The following is a 21286-nucleotide window of genomic DNA, read 5'->3' on the forward strand; positions in this document are numbered from 1 at the left end:
CGGGGCGGGCGTATTTACCTGGAAGCAGGAACACGTGCTGCCGGGCGCGAGCCCGGTCCCCGCCGTCCATGCCGTCCCTGCCGCCCGCCTTCTTCGCGGGGCGCGAGCAGGCCTCACCCGCGGAGCGCGGGACCTGCCCGGAGCCGGCGGAAGATGGCGGGGGAAGGGTGTATCCCCGCTAGCGCGGCGCGCGGAGGGGCCGGCGGAGCCCGGGAGGCGGCCCGCGGGATGAATTAACTTTCGTTTCCGCAGCCAGCCGGCCGCGCCTGTGAACGTTTTTAAATTTAGCGCCAGGCCGAGGCGACCCGAGTGGTGGCGCGTCGCCCGCCGGCAGGGGAAGGGTCGCGGCCTCTCCCCTCCGCTGCGCGGCCAGTGGTAGGTCCTCACCGAGGGCGCGGAGTGACGCGGCGCGCGGGGCGGCCACCCTGGGACGCGGCGGCGGGCGGGGGAGCCTCGGCCCGCGAAGTGGTGGCGCGGCCGGCGGCGGAAGGAGTCCCAGGTGGGAGAGCGAGCGAGGCCGCCCCCGCCCCGGGAACCGGGGGGGGGGGGGGGGGGGGGGGGGTGCCGGGACGGATGAGGCCGCCGCACCCGGAGGGTTGGGGAGCGCGAACACCAAGCGTGGAGGAAAAAGCCTGCAGCAGATCCGTGTTAAGGACAACTGCCATCAGATTTTAATCCTGATGTCATTCTTGTTAGTATATCTTGTTTGTCGGTTGCATTCTGCGTTGGAATTGAGGTCACAGTATTTTGTGCTTTGTGGATTCATAATGCATTGTAAGTAGTCTTCGAATTGGGCTTAGCTCTCACCACTAAAAAGAGGTGCTCAAAATACGAATTTGTTATTTGGGGAGAATCTTTGTAATGAGTTAAAAATGTAACACATTTTAAAAGGGTAATATTTAAGGGGCACCCGGGTGGCTCAGTTCTTAAGCGTGGGACTCAGTTTCCGCTCGGGTCATGATCTTAGGGTTCGTAAGTTCGCCCTGCATGCACTGGCAGTGTGGAGCCTGCTTGGGATTCTCTCTCCCTCTCTCTGCACAACCCCCCCCCCCATACTCTCTCTCTAAACAAATAAAGTAAAAAAAAGTTTGTTTTTTTTTTTAATCAAAGCGATGTTTAAAAGTTAAGTTCATGAAATTTGGTGATTTAAACTTTGAAAAATAAAATTTTAATTGAAAATGGTACCTGGTACAGGGTTTCTTAAAAGAAAATAATAAATACTTCTCTTATACTTTAAAGAAAAATCTGTCTGCCTCCTACCCCAGATCCCCAATCTCCATCCCCATGGGCAACTACTGTTAACAGTTTCTTGTCTGTTCTTCCAAAAATTTTCCATGCACGTACAAGTCCGTGTCTTTTTGCACGAATGGAAGAATAATATTTTACATAGCTTAATGCACTTCACTTTTCTTGAAGATAGTTAACTTTGGCAGAACTCCATCTATCTCAGCCTTCTGAAAGGAGTTTTAATTTCAGTCCAATTTCCCATGGGGAGTGGTGGTGGCAAATGCAGCTGAAATTGACTGGAGGACACACCCTTCTGCCTCAGGAGGGACATCCAGATGCCAACGCTGGGACAGGCGGCAGATTAGTATTGCTCTGATCTCTTCCCTCCCCCAAGATTATACTAGGGGGAAAGCGTGTGTAGGCTAAATTCCCAGGCACACCATAATCGCTGTTAACAGCTACAAGAGAAACGTTACCCACAGTTCCCTTGCTCTGACATACAGAATTGTTTTCATTCTCTGATCCTTTCCAGCCATTGGCTGTATGAATATGTATTTATCAGGAGGTAGTTTGCGCAGAGTAAAGACAATTTTGTCTGCATTTCTCCCTTAACATTATATAAACATGTTTCCCATGGCATCCAGAGTATTGTTAAAGGAGGCATTATTTCATACTGCTAATGTACCAAGGTTACTTAGCCATTCCCTAGTGGGCAATATTTAGGTTATTTCAAACTGTTATAAATAATGCTACAGTGCATACTATACATGGACTTTGCGGCAGTTCAAAGCAATGGACTAGATGTTCTTATGATGAACTACATGTACACACAGCAACATGGATGCTTCATATCAAGAGAAAAAAAAAAGATGCAGGACTAATAGAATACCAAGTAGATAAATCAAAAACCCACATAAGGGGCACCTGGGCGGCTCAGTGGGTTAAGCGTTCGACTTGGGCTCAGGTCATGATCTCGCTCGCCATTGGTGAGTTTGAGCCCCGCGTGGGGCTCTGTGCTGACAGCTTGGAGCCTAGAGCCTGCTTCAGATTCTTTGTCTCCAGTCTCTCTCCCTGCCCCTCCCCCGCTCGTGCTTTCTCGCTCTCTGGCTCTCTCAAAAATAAACATTAAAAAATAAAACCCACTTAAAACATTGTATCTTTTAAAAGGATACATGCAGTTTTAAGACCATGGATGGAACGCATAAGGAATGGCATCTTCAAAATGGAGGGTAATGAGATAAGGGACAAGTAAAGAATGAGGGGGCAAGAAAAGTCAAATAAGAGAGGAGCCAGGGCACACATGGGCGACTGTCACTATGTTTTATGAATGAGAGTATAATTTACTTTCTGGCATTTCGGTCCAGGGATAAAAACATTTTTAAAAAATCTGTTCCAACAAACATTTCTCAACGATTTCCTTTATCCACTTAAAATGTTTAATTTGAGTACCTTCTTAGGAGGGGTACCAGTGGTGATATAGGAAACTGACTCCAGAGTCCTATTGTCCTCAGGATAAATAAAGTCCAAGATACTAAGCTTTGAACAGAGGGACCTTGAGATCTTGTCCTCACTTGCCCCTCCAACCACACTTCCCACTGCCTCCCTCCCTGTCCACAGTCTAGCCACAAGGAACTGCCCTTGTCACATCGACCACTTGACACTGTGTTCCCACTGCAGGGACACCCTGCTCTCCACTAGCCGCATTCCTTCACTTTCACTCTCCACCACCACTTGGCCAACTTTAACTCACCTACCAGGTCTTATTTAGGCAATTCCTTCTCTACAGCACTCGTCTTGCTGCCCCCCAACACCCTCCTCAAGAATGAGTGAGATGCCTCCAGTCTTCCCAGGTACATTGCTAGGTAGGGGAGCCCAAGCCTCCACCAGTTTCTTGAGGAAGGATAGCATCTAGTTATTCACCACTTAATCCTCAAAAAATATCAATGGCTTTCTTTTAGTACTGTGACAGCACCGCACTAAACATTTAACTCAGATGATCTCTTTCCATCCTCCTGCAGCCTTAAGGGGAAGTATTAGTGGGATCCCCACATTGTACAGAGGAAGAATGTAAATTTAGAGAGATAACTAATTGCTCAGCATGCCCAACCAGCAAGTGACCGAGCAGGAATACCAACCCCTAGATGGCTCTTCACCCTTCCTCCCTCCTGCCCTGGTGTCCAAGGTCTAGGACGAAGCTTATGGGCACACCATGTGCTTAGCATATATCTTTTGAATAAATATGTATGTAGATAAATAGACAGTTATGGTAACAGTGTGGCTTCTGGTATTTCTAAGTTTTACAAACAAGAACACATGGATTTTCCAATATACCAAAAAATATTCCAGAAATTAATTTTTATACTAGTCATGCTAACATGCAAAAAGTCAAGCAGGTCATTCTCCAAAGAATAAGAAAGAAACAGCAAGTAGAGAATTCAATAGAGAATCACAGAAGCTCTTCTAAATGCCAAAAGCAAGAGATGTTCATTTTCTAGTTTAAAAAAAAAAAAAAAAAAAAAAAAGGAACTGGGAGGAAGACGTTCAGAATCAAATGACCTGTAGCAATGCTTAGTGGTGACCAGAGCACAAAATCCTTGAGCTAAGGCGCAGAGAAACAATTTCTTTCTCTTAGAGATTATTAAAAACTTATGAGAATGCTTCTTTCAAAACAAAATGCAAATAAAAATTCACATCTATCATCACTTTTACCATAAGAAAAGATTGTTGCCTTGTTTTTGTCTTGTTGCCAAGTGTTCATCTAGTGACAACAGAGAAGACAACATTGAGCATAAGCTGGGGAGGAGGAAAGGATCAGCTCTCAAAAGAGCCAATTGTTTACAAAGGGGACCAATGAGTAGTAGTGAACCATCCTTTCTGGGGAGAATGTTTCCTTTATGTTCACTCTCTTATCCAACCCAACCTAAAATTGGATTATACTTGTTGCAGACGGGCAGTGTGGCACGTGTAAACTAGTGAGATCTGCCAGTTCTAGAAGAAAAATGACTGAAGCTATTAGGAAAGGAAGAAGAACCACCCTTGACATTGAGAAGCTGGCCCGGGGCTCACAGCTGGACCGTGTGACTCTGCCAGGAGACAAAAACAATTTCCCAGAATACCAGCCTCACACAAGCCTGCCCTGAAACCAGAAGAAAATGAGACAAAGCCAGACCACTTCATGGTTTTGGCCCAAGCACAGACAAAAACAGGTCACTGTGCCACCCACAAAATGCCACACACCTCCCCTCTCTTAGCCCAAATGAGTGACTGCTACTTCTTTACCATGTACAGCTTTATCGTCATTCCAGTTTTCCCTTCCTGTAGATGAGATTCAATTAAGACCCTCAATCACAGAATTGCCCCACTTTCCAACAGCACCCAATCTGGAGGCCATGTCTGCTTCCTTAGGCTCTCCCCCGGGTCACACAACTGAAGCTTCCTTCTAACACTATCTTACTAAGACCCATGATTTCCCATGGCGTGTATTCACCCTCCCTGCAACAAGTGACAAGTTGAACTTGTTCAACTACAGGTGTGTTTCTAGTAGTCTTTGGCTGAAGCTTATTGGCACTAGGCTTACACATTCCAGTCTGGGTGTGCATATAGAGTTATAAACATCATATATATTTACATAAAATCAAGGTAGCAAGAAATCTCAGGCAACTCAAACTCCAAAATATACTTTTGTGCCTGAACTATCTGTAAAGATAGGCTACCGTGATCACATGAATCAGATAATTAGATAATTACATAGTTTGCTGCATGACAGATGAAGCAATTATCATACACTTCAGAAAATTTTGATAACTTGATGTCTTCATTACTCATTTAATTTACTCTCATATAATACTAATATTTCAACAGTACAATGCTTTTGAGATGTGTGTTTTTAAGCCATGAATTACCTAGCAAGTCAATAAATTGAGAAATGTTTCAAATATCGGCTACTTTTCATTTAAATATTTATGTTCAAAAGCAGGATACAAACTTGTACAGAAAGTATGGTCACAACTAAGAAGAATAACAGAAATAAAAGACTGGTGGCTAAAATCTAACCAGAGTTGTTCTTTCATTCTTTCTTTCTTTGGTGTATTTTCTAAATTGTGCGATTAATATTTTAATTGGATAATATTTTTAAAAATTTTTATTTTGTTTTTAGAGAGAGGGGTGGGGAGACGGGCAGTGGGAGAGAGAGAGAATCCCGAGCAGGCTTTACACTAGTGTAGAGCCCAACACGGAGCTGGGTCTCAGAGCCAAGAGATCATGACCTGAGCTGATATCAAGAGTCGGGCGCTCAACCTACTGAGCCACACAGGCAGCAAATAACGTAGATACAAACAATTATAAGAGAATACCATGAAAAATTATATGCCAACAAACTGGGCAATCTGGAAGAAATGGACAAATTCTTAGAAACTTACACACTACCAAAACTGAAACAGGAAGAGATAGGAAATTTGAACAGATCCATAACCAGCAAAGAAATTGAATCAGGTATCAAAAATCTACAAACAAACAGGACTCTTCGGCCAGATGGCTTCCCAGGGGAGTTCTTCCAGACATTTAAAGAAGAATTAATACCTGTTCTTCTCAAACTGTTACAAAAAGTAGAATGCAAAGAAAGTTTTCAAACTCATTCCATGAAGCCGGCATGACCGTGATTCCAAAACCAAAGACCCCACTAAAAAGGAGAACTACAGGCCAATATCCCTGATGAAGCTGCAGGAAAAAATTCTCAACAAGATACTAGCAAATCCGATTCAACAGTACATTAAAAGAATTATTCACCATGATCAATTGGGATTTATTCCTGGGCTGCAGGGCTGGTTCAATATTCATGAATCAATCAATGTGATGCACCACATTATAAAAGGAAGGATAAGAACCATCTGATCCTCTCAATAGATGCAGAAAAAGCACTTAAAAAAATACAGCATCCTTTCTTGATAAAAACACTCAAGAAAGTAGGGATAGAAGGAACATATCTCAACATCACGAAGGCCATGTCCTCAACGGGGAAAAACTGAGAGCTTTCCCCCTCTGATCAGGAACATGACAAAGATGTCCACTCTCACCACTATTATTCAACATAGTACTGGAAGTCCTAGTCTCAGCAATCAAACAACCAAAAGAAATAGAAGGCATACAAATCAGCAAAGAAGAAGTCTAACTTTCACTCTTCACAGATGACGTGATGCTGTCCATGGAAAACTGGAAGACTCCCATCAAAAAACTGCTAGAACTGATTGATATGTGAATTCAGTGAAGTTGCAGGATGTAAAATCAATGTACAGATATTGGTTGCATTTGCTTCTTTAATACACCAGTACTGAAGTAGCAGAAAGAGAAATCAAGGAATTGATCCCATTTACAATTGCGCCAAAAGCCATAAGATACCTAGGAGTAAACCTAACTAAAGAGGTAAAAGATCTGTATGCTGAAAACTATAGAAAGCTTATGAAAAAAACTGAAGAAGACACAAAGAAAATGGAGAAACATCCCATGTTTATGGAGTGTAAGAACAAATATGGTTAAAATGTCTATACTATCCAAAGCCATCTACACATTCAGTGCAATCCCTATCAATATAACACCAGCATTCTTCACAAAGCTACAACAAACAATTCTAAAATTTGAATGGAACCAGAAAAGACCCAAAGTAATGTTGAAAAAAAAAAGCCAAAGCTGGAGGCATCACAATTCCAGACATCAATCTGTATTACAAAGCTGTAATCATGAAGACAGTATGATACTGGCACTAAACAGTCACATAGATCAATGGAACAGAATAGAGAGCCCAGAAATGGACCCACAAATGTGTGGCCAACTTAATCTTTGACAAAGCAAGAAAGTTTATCCAATGGGAAAAGTCTCTTCAGCAAATGGTGCTGAAGAAAGAAACTGGGCCACTGTCTTATACCATACATAAAAATAAATTCAAAATGGATGAAAGACCTAAATGTGAGATAGGAAACCATCGAAATCCTAGAGGAGAAAAGAGGCAGCAACCTCTTTGGCCTCGGCTGCAGCAACTTATTACTAGAAATATCTCCAGAGGCAAGGGGAAAAAAAGCAAAAAAGAACTATTGGGACCTCATCAAGATAAAAAGCTTCTGCACAGCAAAGGAAACAATCAACATAACTAAAATGGGATGGAATGGGAGAAGATATTTGCAAATGATGTATCACATAAAGGATTAGCATCCAAAATCTATAAAGAATTTATCAAACTCAACATCCCCCCAAAAGTAAATAAGCCAGTGAAGAAATGGGCAGAAGGCATGAATTGACACTTTTCCAAAGAAGACATCCAGATGGCTAACAGACGCATGAAAAGCTGCTCAACATCACTCATCATCAGGAAAATACAAATCAAAACCACAATGAGATACAACCACACACCTGTCAAAATGGCTAAAATTAATAACTCAGGAAACAACAGATGTTGGTGAGAATGAGGAGAAAGGGGAACACTTTTGAAATGTTGGTGGGAATGCAAACTGATGCAGCCACTCTGGAATGTGATTCCAGAACCTCCAGTATGGAGGTTCCCCCCCAAATTTAAAATAGATCTACACTATGACCCAGCAATTGCACTACTAGGTATTTATCCAAAGGATACAAAAATGCGGGTCTGAAGGGACACATGCACCCCAATGTTTGTAGCAGTGCTACCAACAATAGCCAAAATATGGAAAGAGCCAAATGTCCATTGACTGATGAATGGATAAAGAAGTGGTACACACACACACACACACACACACACACACACGCAGGAATAGTACTTGGCGATGAAAAAGAATGAAATCTTGCCATTTGCAACAACGTGGATGGAACTAGAGTGTATTATGCTAAACAAAGTAAGTCAGTCATAGACAAATATCATATGATTTCACACATGTGGAGTTTAAGAAACAAAACAGCTGAACATAAGGGAAGGGAAGGAAAAATAAGATAAAAACAGACATGGAAGCAAAGCTCAAGGAACTCTTAAATACATTGGGATGAGCACCGGGTGTTGTATGGAAACCAGTTTGTCAATAAATCATATTTAATATATAAAAAAAAGAAACTCTTAAATACAGAGAGCAAACTGAGGGTTGCCAGAGGGGAGGTAGGTGGGGGACAGGCTAAATGGGTCATGGGCATTAAGGAGGGCACTTGTTGGCATGAGCACTGGGTGTCATATGCAAGTGATGAATCACTGGGATCTACTCGTGAAACCAATACTACACTGTATGTTAACTAACTTGAAATTAAATAAATAAATAATGTACTCTAAAAATATATTATTAATTTCTAGTTTCATTTTACTCTGTGCTTCCTCCTGTTTTTTTTGTAGTAATTGTTGTTATTTTTAATGGCTATTTATTTTTGAGGAGGGAAAGACAGAGCATGAGCTGGGGAGAGGGGGGCAGAGAGAGAGGGAGACACAGAATGTGAAGCAAGTTCCAGGCTCTGAGCTGTCAGCACACAGCCCGCCGCGGGGCTCGAGCTCAGCAACCGCGAGATCACGACCTGAGCTGAAGCTGAACACTCAACCGACTGAGCCACCCAGGGCCCTCCCCCCCCACCCCCAATCTGTTTAAAGAATAACATTCTTACTCCCTTTTGGTCTCGATTACCTTTACCAATGGTCTCACAATTAAGAGGGTTGAGGATACACGTTCACTGATTACATCAAAGCAGTACATTTCTGCTGCCCTCTGCCTACAAGTAAAATATTCTTCAAATAGTAATGAGATATTTTAGGAACTCATCCTGTCCGACCATCTGAAAACAGGAACTGCAACTGCCAAATATGACTAATGCATCACCAAAGATGAACAATTTTCCTGGTAGTGTGACGTCCACCCGACATTTTGCTCAACAGCAAAAATTAGTAATATTGATTAAAGAGGAACTTCTGCATCTTCTACAGGATATTTAATTTCACATTAAGCTTTCTAATGTTTATTTACTTTTAGAGAGAGAGAGAGAGCAGGGGAGGGGCAGAGAGAGAGAGGGAGACACAGAATCCAAAGGAGGCTCCAGGCTCTAAGCTGTCAGCACCCAGCCTGACGAGGGGCTCGAACTCACAAGACCATGAGATCATGACCTGAGCTGAAGTTGGATGCTTAACCAACTGAGCCACCCAGGCATCCCTCACAGTAAGCTTTGTAATTACATTGACCATGTAACTTTTCTTAGGTCTTAGAATCTTCTTCAGAGTCCATGAAATATCCTTAATCCTTTAAGAACTTAGTAAAAAGACTGTCCTTTAAAAGAGCTTATAACTTCTCTATTTTTAGCATAACCATGAAGACAATTTACGAAAAAAAATCATCTAGGTCTCAAGACAGAACAAATGAATGTTGTTAGCTCATAAATATCCCTAATTCTTTAAGAACTTAGTTAAATTAATAAAATAATTATCTTTTAAAAGTGATTATATATTTTTTCTACGTTTTAGTGTAAATATGAAACACACTAAAAAAAAACCTATCAAGACCTCTAGATAAAACAAATGAATCCCATGTATTTCTTTTTTTATTAAAAAAATTTTTTTTAATGTTTATTAATTTTTGAGAGAGAGACAGAGACAGAGTGCAGAGTGTGAGTGGGGCAGGAGCCAAGGGAGAGGGAGACACAGAATCCCAAACGGCTCCAGGCTCTGAGCTGTCAGCACAGAGCCCAAAGCCGGGCTCAAACTCATGAGCCGTGAGATCATGACCTGAGCTGAAGTTGATGCTTAACCAACTGAGCCACCCAGGCGCCCCTAATCCCATGTATTTCTTATCAAGATCATGCCAAGAGGTGAAGAATTTGTAACCAAGTAAGTACCCCTTGTTCTGGAGTTGGGAAAAAAAAAAAAAAAACAGAGACATTTTAAAAGTTTAACATTGAGGGGCGCCTGGGTGGCGCAGTCGGTTAAGCGTCCGACTTCAGCCAGGTCACGATCTCGCGGTCCGTGAGTTCAAGCCCCGCGTCGGGCTCTGGGCTGACGGCTCAGAGCCTGGAGCCTGTTTCCGATTCTGTGTCTCCCTCTCTCTCTGCCCCTCCCCCGTTCATGCTCTGTCTCTCTCTGTCCCAAAAATAAAAATAAACGTTGAAAAAAAAAATTAAAACAAAAAAAGTTTAACATTGATTTAAGATGTGAAAGAATTGCCCTACCCTGAAAGGCTGCAATATTTATTCCACAGCTTTGGCAATACTGACTGAACCGTGACAAGCCTATAATGAAACAGATTCTGTCATCTTTCTTGTAGACAGGAACCATGCAGACATGTTTCCATTTATTTAAAATGTAGCTTAAAATAAAAACAATATTAAGAAGTATGAATAAGATTTAGTGCAATTCTTCTGGTTTTGGAGATAAACATTGAGATAGAAGAAAGCTTTCAAGTTGAGTTTATGTTCAAATTCCTCAAATATCAGTACAGATTGGGAGGAAGGGGGGATAGATTTGGGGACAAAAGGAAAAATAATATAGCTTTAAGTTTCTCACAACAGTGTGGTAAATAAATAAGCACAAATTAAGATAATGATTAAAATAAGTGGCCAAATGTGTAGGCATCCTTTTGTGAAGTGTTTGGTTATATTTTGTTTTGGAAGGGTTTTTTTTTTTTTTTTAATGCTTATTTATTTATTTTGAGAAAGAGAGAGAGAGAGAGAGAGAGAGAATCCCATGCAGGCCCCATGCTGTCAGCTCAGAGCCTGACGTGGGGCTCGATCCTACAAACCATGAGATCATGCATGAACTGAGCCAAAACCAAGAGATGGTCACTTAACCTACTGAGCCACCCTGGTGCCCTTGTTTTGGAGTTTTTTGCTATTTATATGATGTCAATCTATTTGAAGTCTCCTCCTTTTGTTATTTCTAACATCAAATATGTCTTCTGTGAGCCATTTTATAAATGGCATCCATACTGCAATCATGTACAAACCCAAAATGATATTTCTACCATTTCTTCCAGAAATTATTTATTTATTTCACAATCTTCCAGCTTTTTATTTTTTATGTACTTATTTATTTAAAAAAATTTTTAATCTTTATTTATTTTTGAGAGAGAGGCAGAGTGTGAGCAGGGAAGGAGCAGAGAAAGGACACATGGAATCCGAAGCAGGCTCCAGGCCCTGAGCTGTCAGCACAGAGCCCGATGTGGGGCTCAAACCCACGGATGGTGAGATCATGACCTGAGCCGAAGTCGGACGCTCAACCGACCGAGCTACCCAGGTGACCCAACCATCTCCCAGCTTTTTAAAAATGGAAACTACTTCATATATGATGCTCATAACACTAAGCAGATCAAGGTAACTTGTTTTGGAATAAGTACAAAAAGGCATTGGTGATTCCCTTAGATGCCAGGAGTAGTCCCTGCAAGATAAATGAAATGTACCAAGAACATAACCCTCCTACCTGGGTGGCAGAGCCAACTCCTTTATTCCCTGAACTGGGGACCATTATTCCCTGAACTGGGTGGCTTTATTCCCTGAACTGGGTGGCTTCGGAACCAAAATTTCAGGGCCCATCACCTTGATCCGGTTACTTTTCTCCTTAAGTTTTAAGTTGTAAACCACGTGACACTGTAATTTATTTTCTGACCTCCTTTACTATTTCATTTTCCATGTTGGATAAATAAGCGCGTTCAGCAGAGGCACATGTTTTGATGATTTTACCTAGATTAGCTGTATTAAATCTATAAATTATCACCAGAGGCTCATTTCTTATGCTATACTCCTCTGGGATGGATTCTAAGAAGTTAGTGGAGGCTCTTGGTCTAATGGCTTATAGAACCAGATGTGGACTGAGCCTTATAAGGAGCAAATGTAAGTTAGAGTGCCTGCTTTTTAAGAAGGGTTAGAAGTTTCTGATAAAATGCAGAAAATAACCTATGAATGCAAAATCCATCTGGTAATTTTGAATTTGATGCTTGGTCTCTCTTGATGTGGGCCCAATCTAAATTAATTCTACAATATTTATTGACACCTGCTATGTGCCAGACCCTGCTCTGGTTGTCAGTAAATACAAGGGACAAGGATACCTGCCTTCCTGAAGTTTACATCTAGTAGAGGGAGAAAGGCAAACAATACACATAATAAATAAATTCTATGGTACAACTGAGGGTGGCTGGTACAATGGAGGAATGAAATCAGCAGGGAAAGGGGGGTTACGAGGAAAGAGTATGAGGAGGGTTGCAGTCCTGAATAAAGAAGTCATAGCAGGCCTCATTAAAAAAGGTAACATCTGGGGGCGCCCGGGTGGCTCCGTTGCTTAAGCGTCCAACTTCAGCTCAGGTCATGATCTCAGGGTCTGTGGGTTCGAGCTCCGCTTGGGCTCTATGTTGACAGCTCAGAACCTGGAGCCTGTTTCAGATTCTGTGTTTCCCTCTCCCTCTCTCGCTCTCTGCCTCTCCCTGACTTGTGCTGTGTCTGTCTCTCTCTCTCAAAAATAAATAAACATGAAAAAACTATTTTCACTGTAACCCACAATAAGAAATACATTCTACAGTATGACCCAGCAGTCACAGGACAGACACACAACTGAAACTTTTCCCAAACCAATACTTACTTGCATTACATTCAATGGACTCTAATTCTAGTCTATTAGGTTTCTGTTCTTTATTCGACCCTGATAGCACTGACTAAATTAATTTCACACCCTAGTAATAGGTTGTGATCTGCCGTTGAAAAAGCATGGCTGTCAGTAATGTGCTCATTTTAGCTACATCCTAACACATGGATGACGTCCTCGACATCACCAACTCTGAGCATGCCAGACACCACACAGGGCCTAATGACTTTGACCGGGAACTACCATTAGCTCATTAATCAAAATCCAAGATATATATATGATATTCTGCTTTCATGACAGCTGTCATTATATAAAAATACTGCGTGGGCTGGATCACTACTAGGAGATGTAAAACATGAAATTTGGGCACATCATTTTTGACAGGCAGCCAATATTCGTGGTAGTTGGCTAAAGAGATTTGACTTCAAATAAACAAATGTTTAGTGTTTCCATAAAAGCATAGATGTAACCCTAATTAGCAAATTTGCTAATAGATTCCTGTTCATTATCTCCAGACCAGTCTTTAGATGTATTTGTTTTTAGATAATACAAATTTTAGAACTGTATCTCAAAATGTTTTGACGGATTCTCAACATGTTTGAGAGCAGCTTCTTTTTATGAGCTTATAAGCACTGGTCCTTTTCTGAAATGTTAAATTGCTCTGTCAAAACTCAAAATTTGTTTTAAATCGGGGCTATAAATATTTTTTTCCGCTGCAAAAAAAGTTCTTACATTTGCCGTTGGATAGGTTCCAGTTTATTTGTTTGTGACTTAGTTATTTTACAATTGGAAGTTTGTACCCCTTAACCCCCTTCACCTATTTCACACATCCTCTCACCCATTTGCCCTCTGGCAACCATCAGTTTGTTCTGTGTAGTTGAGTCTGTTTTTTGTTTGCTTGTTCATTCGCTTTATTAGATTCCACCTATAAGTGAAATCATATGATATTTATCTTTCTCTGTGTGACTGATTTCACCAAGCATAATACTATCTAGGTCCATCCATGTTGTCACAAATGGCAAGATTTCATTCTTTTTGATGGCTGAGTAATATTCCATTACACACACATATACATATATACACACACATATATATGTATATATATATGTGTGTGTGTGTATATATATATATATATATATATATATACCACATCTTCTTTATCTATTCATCATCATATCTCGGCTATTGTAAATGATGCTGTAGAGGTGAATGTATCCTTTCAAATCAGAGTTTCTGTTTTCTTTGGGTAAGTATCCAGTAGTGAATTACTGGATCATATGGCATTTTTATTTTTAATTTTTTGAGGAAACTCCATATTGTTTTCCACAGTAGTTAACACCGATTTACGTTCCCACCAACAGTGCACAAGTGTTCCCTTTTCTCCACAACCTTGTCAATACTTGTTATTTCTTGTCTTCTTGATACTAACCATTCTGACTGGTGTGAGAGGATTTATCTCATTATGGTTTCGATTCACATTTTCCTGATGATGAGGGATATAGAGCATCTTTTCATGGGTCTGTGGCCACCTGTATGTCTTCTTTGGAGCAATGTCTATTCAGGTTCTCTAACCAGTTTTAAATGGATTATTTATTTTATTTATTTAATTGTTTGGCGTTGAGTTGTATAGGTTCTTTACATATTTTGGATGTTAACCCCTTATTGGATACATCATTTGCAAATATCTTCTCTTAATCAATAGGTTGCCTTTTTATTGGTTTCCCTTGCTATGCAAAAAATAATAATAATAATAAATTAAAAGAAAAAACTTTATTTTGCTGCAGTCCCAACAGTTTATTCATACTTTTGTTTCTGTTGCCTGAGGAGACATACACATAAATATGTTGCTGAGGCCAATGTACAAGAGATTACTGCTTATGTTTTCTTTTGGAAGTTTTATGGTTTCACATCTCACATTTAGGTTTTTAGGTTCAAGTTTTACAGTAAAGTGGAATCGTCCTCTGAACCACTGAGCACTCTAACTGTGCTTTCTGTTAAGATAGCCACTAACCGCTTGTGACTTTTGAGCACTTGAAATGTGGATTGTACGACTGAGAAACTGAAATTTTAATTTCGTTTATTCTTAATGAATCTAAATCTAAGTAGCCATGCTGGGCTAATGGCTGCCATATTGGATAGAGCAGCTTTACAAAGAAAAGCTGAACAAGTCATTTCCCTACTTAAACCACACCAGTGGCTTCCAATGATGATTCAAATAAAATTTGAAGTCCTCAGTTTGATATTCAGGGCCAAGAGGAGCTGAGCTGCCCACTACTTTCCTCCCGTAATGCCAGGGTTCCTTGGTCTTCTTTCTGTTCTTGCCACATGCCATGCTCCTTTCACCCTCAAGGACCTGACACAGGTTGCTCCTTCTGACAGGAACGTTCTCTCCACCCCCACCCAACACGCCTCTCACGTCCTCCATTTCTTTGGCCAGAGCCTATTCATTTCTTAGGTCTCTTTCTATTATTGGTTCACTTACCCATTCGTTCAGCAAATATTTTTTAGAGTTCCAACTGCGAGCCAAGCATCATGCTAGCAAGTGACAGCAAAGACAACAGAACACGATAAAACAGGCCCTTTGTCTTTGTGGAGCTTATAGTCTGGTTAGGATGATGGACTTTTTAGAATAAATAATCTCAATAATAGTAAATTGTGAAAAGCTTCTTAAATCTGGGCTCTGAACCAAACCAGATAATCATGGCAGGTAGGGAGAGGATTCTCAGAGGATATGACATTTTCAATGAAGTTCTGAAGGAAAAGAAGCCACATTACGTGAGGACTAAGAAGAAGGGCACTGGAGAGCACTTATTACAGTGGTAGTGAAAGCTTGGCCCTGTGATTACATATTTATTTAATGTCTGTAAGCTCCATGAGGCAGGGGCTCTGTCTATCTTGTCTTATTCTCCCACAGCAAGACCTGGCATATAATTAATGCTCAGTAAATGCTTGTTAATGGATGGGGAAGTAAATTTTTTAAAGTCTAAAAAAACCCAAAATAGTTGCTTGAGAATAATTACAAAAAGAAAAATCAATAGTGATTATTAATTGTGATTCACTTTGGATTAAACAGGCAATTTTATCCAAAGATTTTGAGCCTTTAAAGCACAAAGTACAAAATGATTTCTCAAGAATGAAGAATTTGTTGATAGCACACAAATTTTTAGAATGTCTTTTTCCCCCCAAGATTTTACTGTATTTTATTATTATTTTTTTAAAGTATAATTTGTTGTTGGGGCGCCTGGGTGGCTCAGGTGGTTAAATGTTCGACTTCAGCTCGGGTCATGATCTCGCGGTTCGTGAGTTCGAGCCCTCCGTCGGGCTCTGTGCTGACAGCTCAGAGCCTGGAGCCTGCTTTGAATTCTGTGTCTCCCTCTCTCTCTGCTCCAACCTCGCTCAGGCTCTCTCTCTCTCTCTCCTTCAAAAATAAATAACAAACATTTAAAAAAATTAAAAAAAAACAAAACTGAGACCAGATATAAAACACTATACCGCATCCTTAATTTGTAAAGAAGACAGGCTGGTAAATAACATTTAAAGAAATCAGTTATATGATGTGGACATGCTTTTCAGCAAAGAAAGTCCTGGCCCCTGTTTCCACTTAGGGTTGGGATAAAGGCAACAGACTTGAGTTGCAGCCAAAGAGATTTAGATTAGACATTAGAAATAACTACATATCTCTGCAAGACATTCAGGATTGCCTGGGGATTTGGAGAACAAGAGCTTTGCTGAAATAGCCGAGATCCTAGCCTACTTGGAACTAGAAAGGATTATCAATGTCATAGGTGTCCTTTGAAATTTGAGATTTGGTCTGTGAACTCTCCAGGTATGAAGATCTCAACAGATCTCAGAATCTACAGCAAGGCAGGAAGAACACCGAGGAAGAGAACAAGAAACTTGGTCCTCAGCCCTTATAAGAGCCTGTACTAATTAATGACAAGCTGTCATACACCAACGGACTAGTGGTGACCAGGGCTCTGGGGAACCCGTGATGCAGGGTAAGGTGTGGTTTCATCTGTACTACAGGTTATTTCTATTCACCCATCAATAAGCATTTGTAGAGGAGCGTTAGAAATCCATACTGTGCAAAGTGCTCTGCAGAATGAATATAGGAAGAGTAACATTACTGCTTACCCTTAAAAGTGTACGCTCAAGTTAGAAAGGACTCGTATGTTTGAAATAATTAGAAAAACAACACACTGACTGATAATCAACGGCAAGTACTTCTGAACGCAAGGAAAGATTATGGGCTGGGCTCACTGTCACTGAGGAGGGGTTTATGATGAGTCCCTATGGGATGGATGGAGCTTGAACAATCACAGGAGAGTTGAGGGCATTTCAGATGTCAGCTAAATGTGGGCTCAGACCTGAAGGAGGAATATTCATGAGTATCAGAGAATGTTGTTCATGGAGGCTTCTGGCTATCGTGCAGATGCTTCAGAGGACATGGGAGGTGATGAAGTGAGATGGTTGATTAGTGATGTGTGGTCACGGAATGCTTTGGAAACCAGCCAGAGAATTCTAGAATTAAGGATGGAAGGGGAAAGGAGCCTGTGTGTGTTCTTGAGTTGGGCAGGGATGTACTGAAAAGCGTGTGTCCAGGATTTATTTGACAGCAATTTTCACAGTTAAATATTTCATATGGATTAGGTACAACATAAAAGGTCTGCATGTTTTTCTGCATTTTTTTTAATGTTTACTTATTTCAGAGAGAGAGAGATATCTGAGAGAGAGAGAGAGAGAGAGCACAGTTGGGAGATGGTCAGAGACAGAGGGAGACACAGAATCCAAAGCAGGCTCCAGGCTCCGAGCTGTCAGCACAGAGCCCGACATGGGGCTCGAACCCACGAATTGGGAGATCATGACCGGAGCCAAAGTTGGAAGTTTAACCCAGGGACTGAGCCACCCAGGTGCCCCTCTGCTTCTTTTTCATGTTAAAACTTGGGATTTTTGTTATTGTTAAATGACTACTCTTAATTACTTTAGAACACACTGAAGGAAAGAAGCCTAGGTATGATTGAATAACCTTCTTATCATTCAGTTTAGTCTGAGCTTTAACCTGGAGCTTAAAACTCTTTTCCTGACAGTTAGTATTTCTTTAAATTTTCATTGCATCCGAGGACAATTTCTTGGAAAGTAGCAGTAACAGTTTTAACGCGGCAGAGCCATGAAAAATTCAGACTTCCTAAAATATAGAACCTCAACAGTTTTACTTCAGATCCCCAAAAAATGCTTGTAGAATGCTCATCTGCTACTGGAAAAGGGCACGAGGGTTATGCTCGAAGGTTCAGGATTGCAGAGCAGCAGGCTGAGCACTGAGTGGAGAGCAGGAAATGTGGGCTCTGTCCTACCTCTGTGCCTCCTCAGTGTTTCCGGACTCAAGTCAGGTCAAGTCACTTCTCCAGTCTAGGTTTTATCTAAAACGAAGGGGAATTAAGTCTGATAAATGAAAACAAAACAAAACAACATTTTTCAGTTCAAACTTGATATGAAAATACATTAAATATATTTATTTATATACCTGGGGTTCTAGCTTGAGTTTAACCTGGCATATTCTAGGGTATCACTGGACATATCTGACAGGTGGGCAGAAGAGGCCTAGTTGCATGAGGAAGTCTCTTGGGAAAAGAACTCCGTCCTAGAGAGTCACGCACACACACGGTTCACAATCAGTTCTCCAACACTGGAGAATGGAGACAATATGAAGCGCATTGTCTGCTATTTAGAGCCTCTTTGGTCCAGCACTTATGGACTCGTGGTTGAATTCTAGGAAAACTTCTGAGATATTGGTGTACAAATTGCTCAGAAGACCACTTAAATCAGTGGAGTAGTTTTTTTCTTTTCTTTTTAAAGTTTATTTATTTATTTTGAGAGAGTGCGCACAAGTAAGGGAGGGGCAGATAAAGAAGGAGAGAGAGAGAATCCAAGCAGGCTCTGCACTGTTGGTGCAGAGCCCAACACGGGGCTTGAACTCACAAACCATGAGATCATGACCTGAGCTGAAACTGAGTCAGATACTTAACCAACTGAGCCACCCCGGTGCCCCAAGTATTTTCGACTGTGAGGAATCAAAATACCTGACTCCACCTGGCATAAATAACCAGAATACTTATTTCTATACCCAGATCCTGAAGGTAGAGAAGCCTTAGTCTCCTCCTAAGACTGGTTCTGGTTCTGTTTCTAGTCCCAGTTTGGCTGCCAGTGGCAACGGGAGCTACTCGCTTCCTGGTCTATCTGAGGCATGAAATACCTCATGCCTATCTCATCTCAGATTATGTGCCCAACACAGTGCCTGGGAGACGGCCATTGACGTGAACTTGAACTAATCGGGTTCTATTGTTGATGATCCAGGTGGCGGTCAAAGCCCCCAGCAATGTGTGGAAGAGGGTAGGTTTCTGAAAAGCACTTTTGTACTGTAAGGTACCAATGAATACTCTGCAGGCAATGAACATCTCCCAAGACTCTTACCTAGCATCTGGAGAGGTGGGGAGAAGAGAGAATATCCAAGTGGTTGAAAACACTTACCTTGAGGGCACCAGAACACAGGGGGTGTTGCCTGCCAAGGAGGTTGTCTGTGATAGTTTTCCAAGAGTTGAAAGGACACGGTTTCCTCAAACCAATAGGCTGTCCAAAATGTAGCTTTGGTAATTCTGACAGTTTATGGTCTTTAATACGAAGTTTCTCATTTGCTGCTACTGATTTGGGCAGAAATCACATGTTTCATGCAGCTGGAAGGAAGTTGCCTAAGAGAAGGTATCCAACGTGTGTGAGGAATGGAGGCTATTAAATATATAGACGGTGAACCTGCTGGCTGGGATTTGGAATAAGTGAAAATTCAAGAAATGAATTTGGACAGACCCCTGGGGATTTAGCTAAAGCAGAGAAGGGAAGATATCTTTTTTAATGGTTTTTCCTTGATTCATGGTCTAATTATGCTTTAAATCATGAATTCAGCCTATTTCTTGGTAGGTGGGGTTGACGAACCACAGAAATTCTAGCTCAGCTTTACCTCTGCTCATGGCATCATTTTAACGTTAAGGCCAATTGATACATGCCTCTTTTCTTCAGCAATAAGACCTCATTCAATGCACCTACTTTGCATGTAAACAGGGAGCTTGGTTGCGGCCTAACTGAATTTCTATGCACATAAGTGTGGTTTCCTGATAAAGAAAATGAAATCCTGTCTCCACGTTATTATGAGTCTAACATGCATGCTGGCTTTTTTTTTTTTTTTTTAACTGTATATCTGACTCACACTGAAAAATCCTATTTCTTCTCCAAAGGAAAAAAAAAAAAGTTAAATTTATGTTACATGCCTGTGAGGCATTTTAAAGTTAATCGGGCCCTTTGGGTCTAATTTAATTTGTGTAAGATTGCTGTTGATGATTAGAATAGCTATTTAAGATTTTTGTTAACAGTCTGTTATGTGGACTTAATGGAAACACTCCAAAAGCAGTCTGTTCACTTTCCCCTGTCAAATTCAGGTTACAGAGCCTTCACAGATGTTGTAAGTAGACATCGATATGAAAAGGGAATAGAGCACAAATTAAAATCATAAGTGTACTCAAACAGCCAACGTTGAGCTTTGGTTAAAAACATCTGTCACATAAAAGCAAACATTCAGAGCTATTGCGTCTTGTAACAATTGTCTTTATTTTTCATATCTTTGGCATTTTCATCATTTCGTGTTACTGCTCCCTTCGGAATTTTTCTTACGAATGATTGCTTTTTTAACATCATTTTGTTCTCTACACAAACAGCATTTTATAAGGCTTTGGTACCAACATTATAAAGTGAAAGAATCCCAAGCATAGCTGAGATTGTCATGGTCCCGTAGAATTGGAAAGCTGACTACTGCAGGGCACTAGGAGGGAGGGAATGTATTTAACTCATTCAGGCAGGTCCATATTAACTCACACGAGTTCTTTGATTTCTTCTACAAGGCTATTTTTCATCATTTAAAATTTTAGTGACCATCCTTACGACATAAAACGACCATCGGAAATGCTTTGGTCCAGTTCTGCCTTCTCTGTAATCAAGGAGACTTCAGGATGCTCTAGTCTCCAACTCCCGTTGTTATAATCAGATGATTCTTTTTCCAGATTTAAAGTTTGGTTTCTCTGATTACTTTGTTCCAAAGCTTTTAAATTTGTGTTCCTCTATTCTGTTTTAATTTTCTGTTATCCAGGCTTTGCATTTCAAACCACACTCTGTAGTTCATGTTCCCTTTCTTGCTTTTCTCCTCCATCACCTCAATTTCTTTTCTGCTCTTTGACTCATGTTTCTTTTACAGAGGGAAAGGTTTCTCAGAGAAAATGAGATTTCCCAGGGAAAATGAGCTGCAGCCAAGTGCCCACACAGCAGAGTAGGAGCAAGGAGACAACGGGCACCATCCCAGCGCTATGTTGCACTGCCCAGGGACCACCCCCCCTTGTTTCCTGTGTGGCAGTGAGGACGAGACTGTGCACAGCAGCACAGATGCCCACAACTGTAGGCCAATATTTTGAC

At 41.0% G+C, this 21286-nt stretch overlaps 1 protein-coding gene and 1 long non-coding RNA gene across 2 annotated transcripts in view; both read right to left on the reverse strand.

Moving 5' to 3' along the window:
* The window catches only part of RNASEH2B (ribonuclease H2 subunit B), a 56946-nt gene extending 56673 nt beyond the window's left edge, over nucleotides 1-273 (reverse strand). Inside the window, exon 1 of the mRNA XM_040448354.1 lies at nucleotides 19-273. Within this exon, the coding sequence (XP_040304288.1) occupies nucleotides 19-70 (52 nt within the window). The 5' untranslated portion in view covers nucleotides 71-273. The remainder of the gene's footprint in view (nucleotides 1-18) is intronic.
* Nucleotides 274-16223: 15950 nt separating this feature from the next.
* LOC121012680 (uncharacterized) lies at nucleotides 16224-19979 on the reverse strand. Its single transcript, XR_005782224.1, has 3 exons — nucleotides 19304-19979; nucleotides 18130-18195; nucleotides 16224-16873 (listed from the first exon to the last, which is right to left on the reverse strand). It is a non-coding gene; the product is annotated as an uncharacterized LOC121012680 (long non-coding RNA).
* Between the last annotated feature and the right edge of the window lie 1307 nt (nucleotides 19980-21286).

This window comes from Herpailurus yagouaroundi, unplaced genomic scaffold, assembly GCF_014898765.1.
Source record: "Herpailurus yagouaroundi ecotype Mexico unplaced genomic scaffold, PumYag 197, whole genome shotgun sequence".
NCBI classification, from domain to species: domain Eukaryota; kingdom Metazoa; phylum Chordata; class Mammalia; order Carnivora; family Felidae; genus Herpailurus; species Herpailurus yagouaroundi.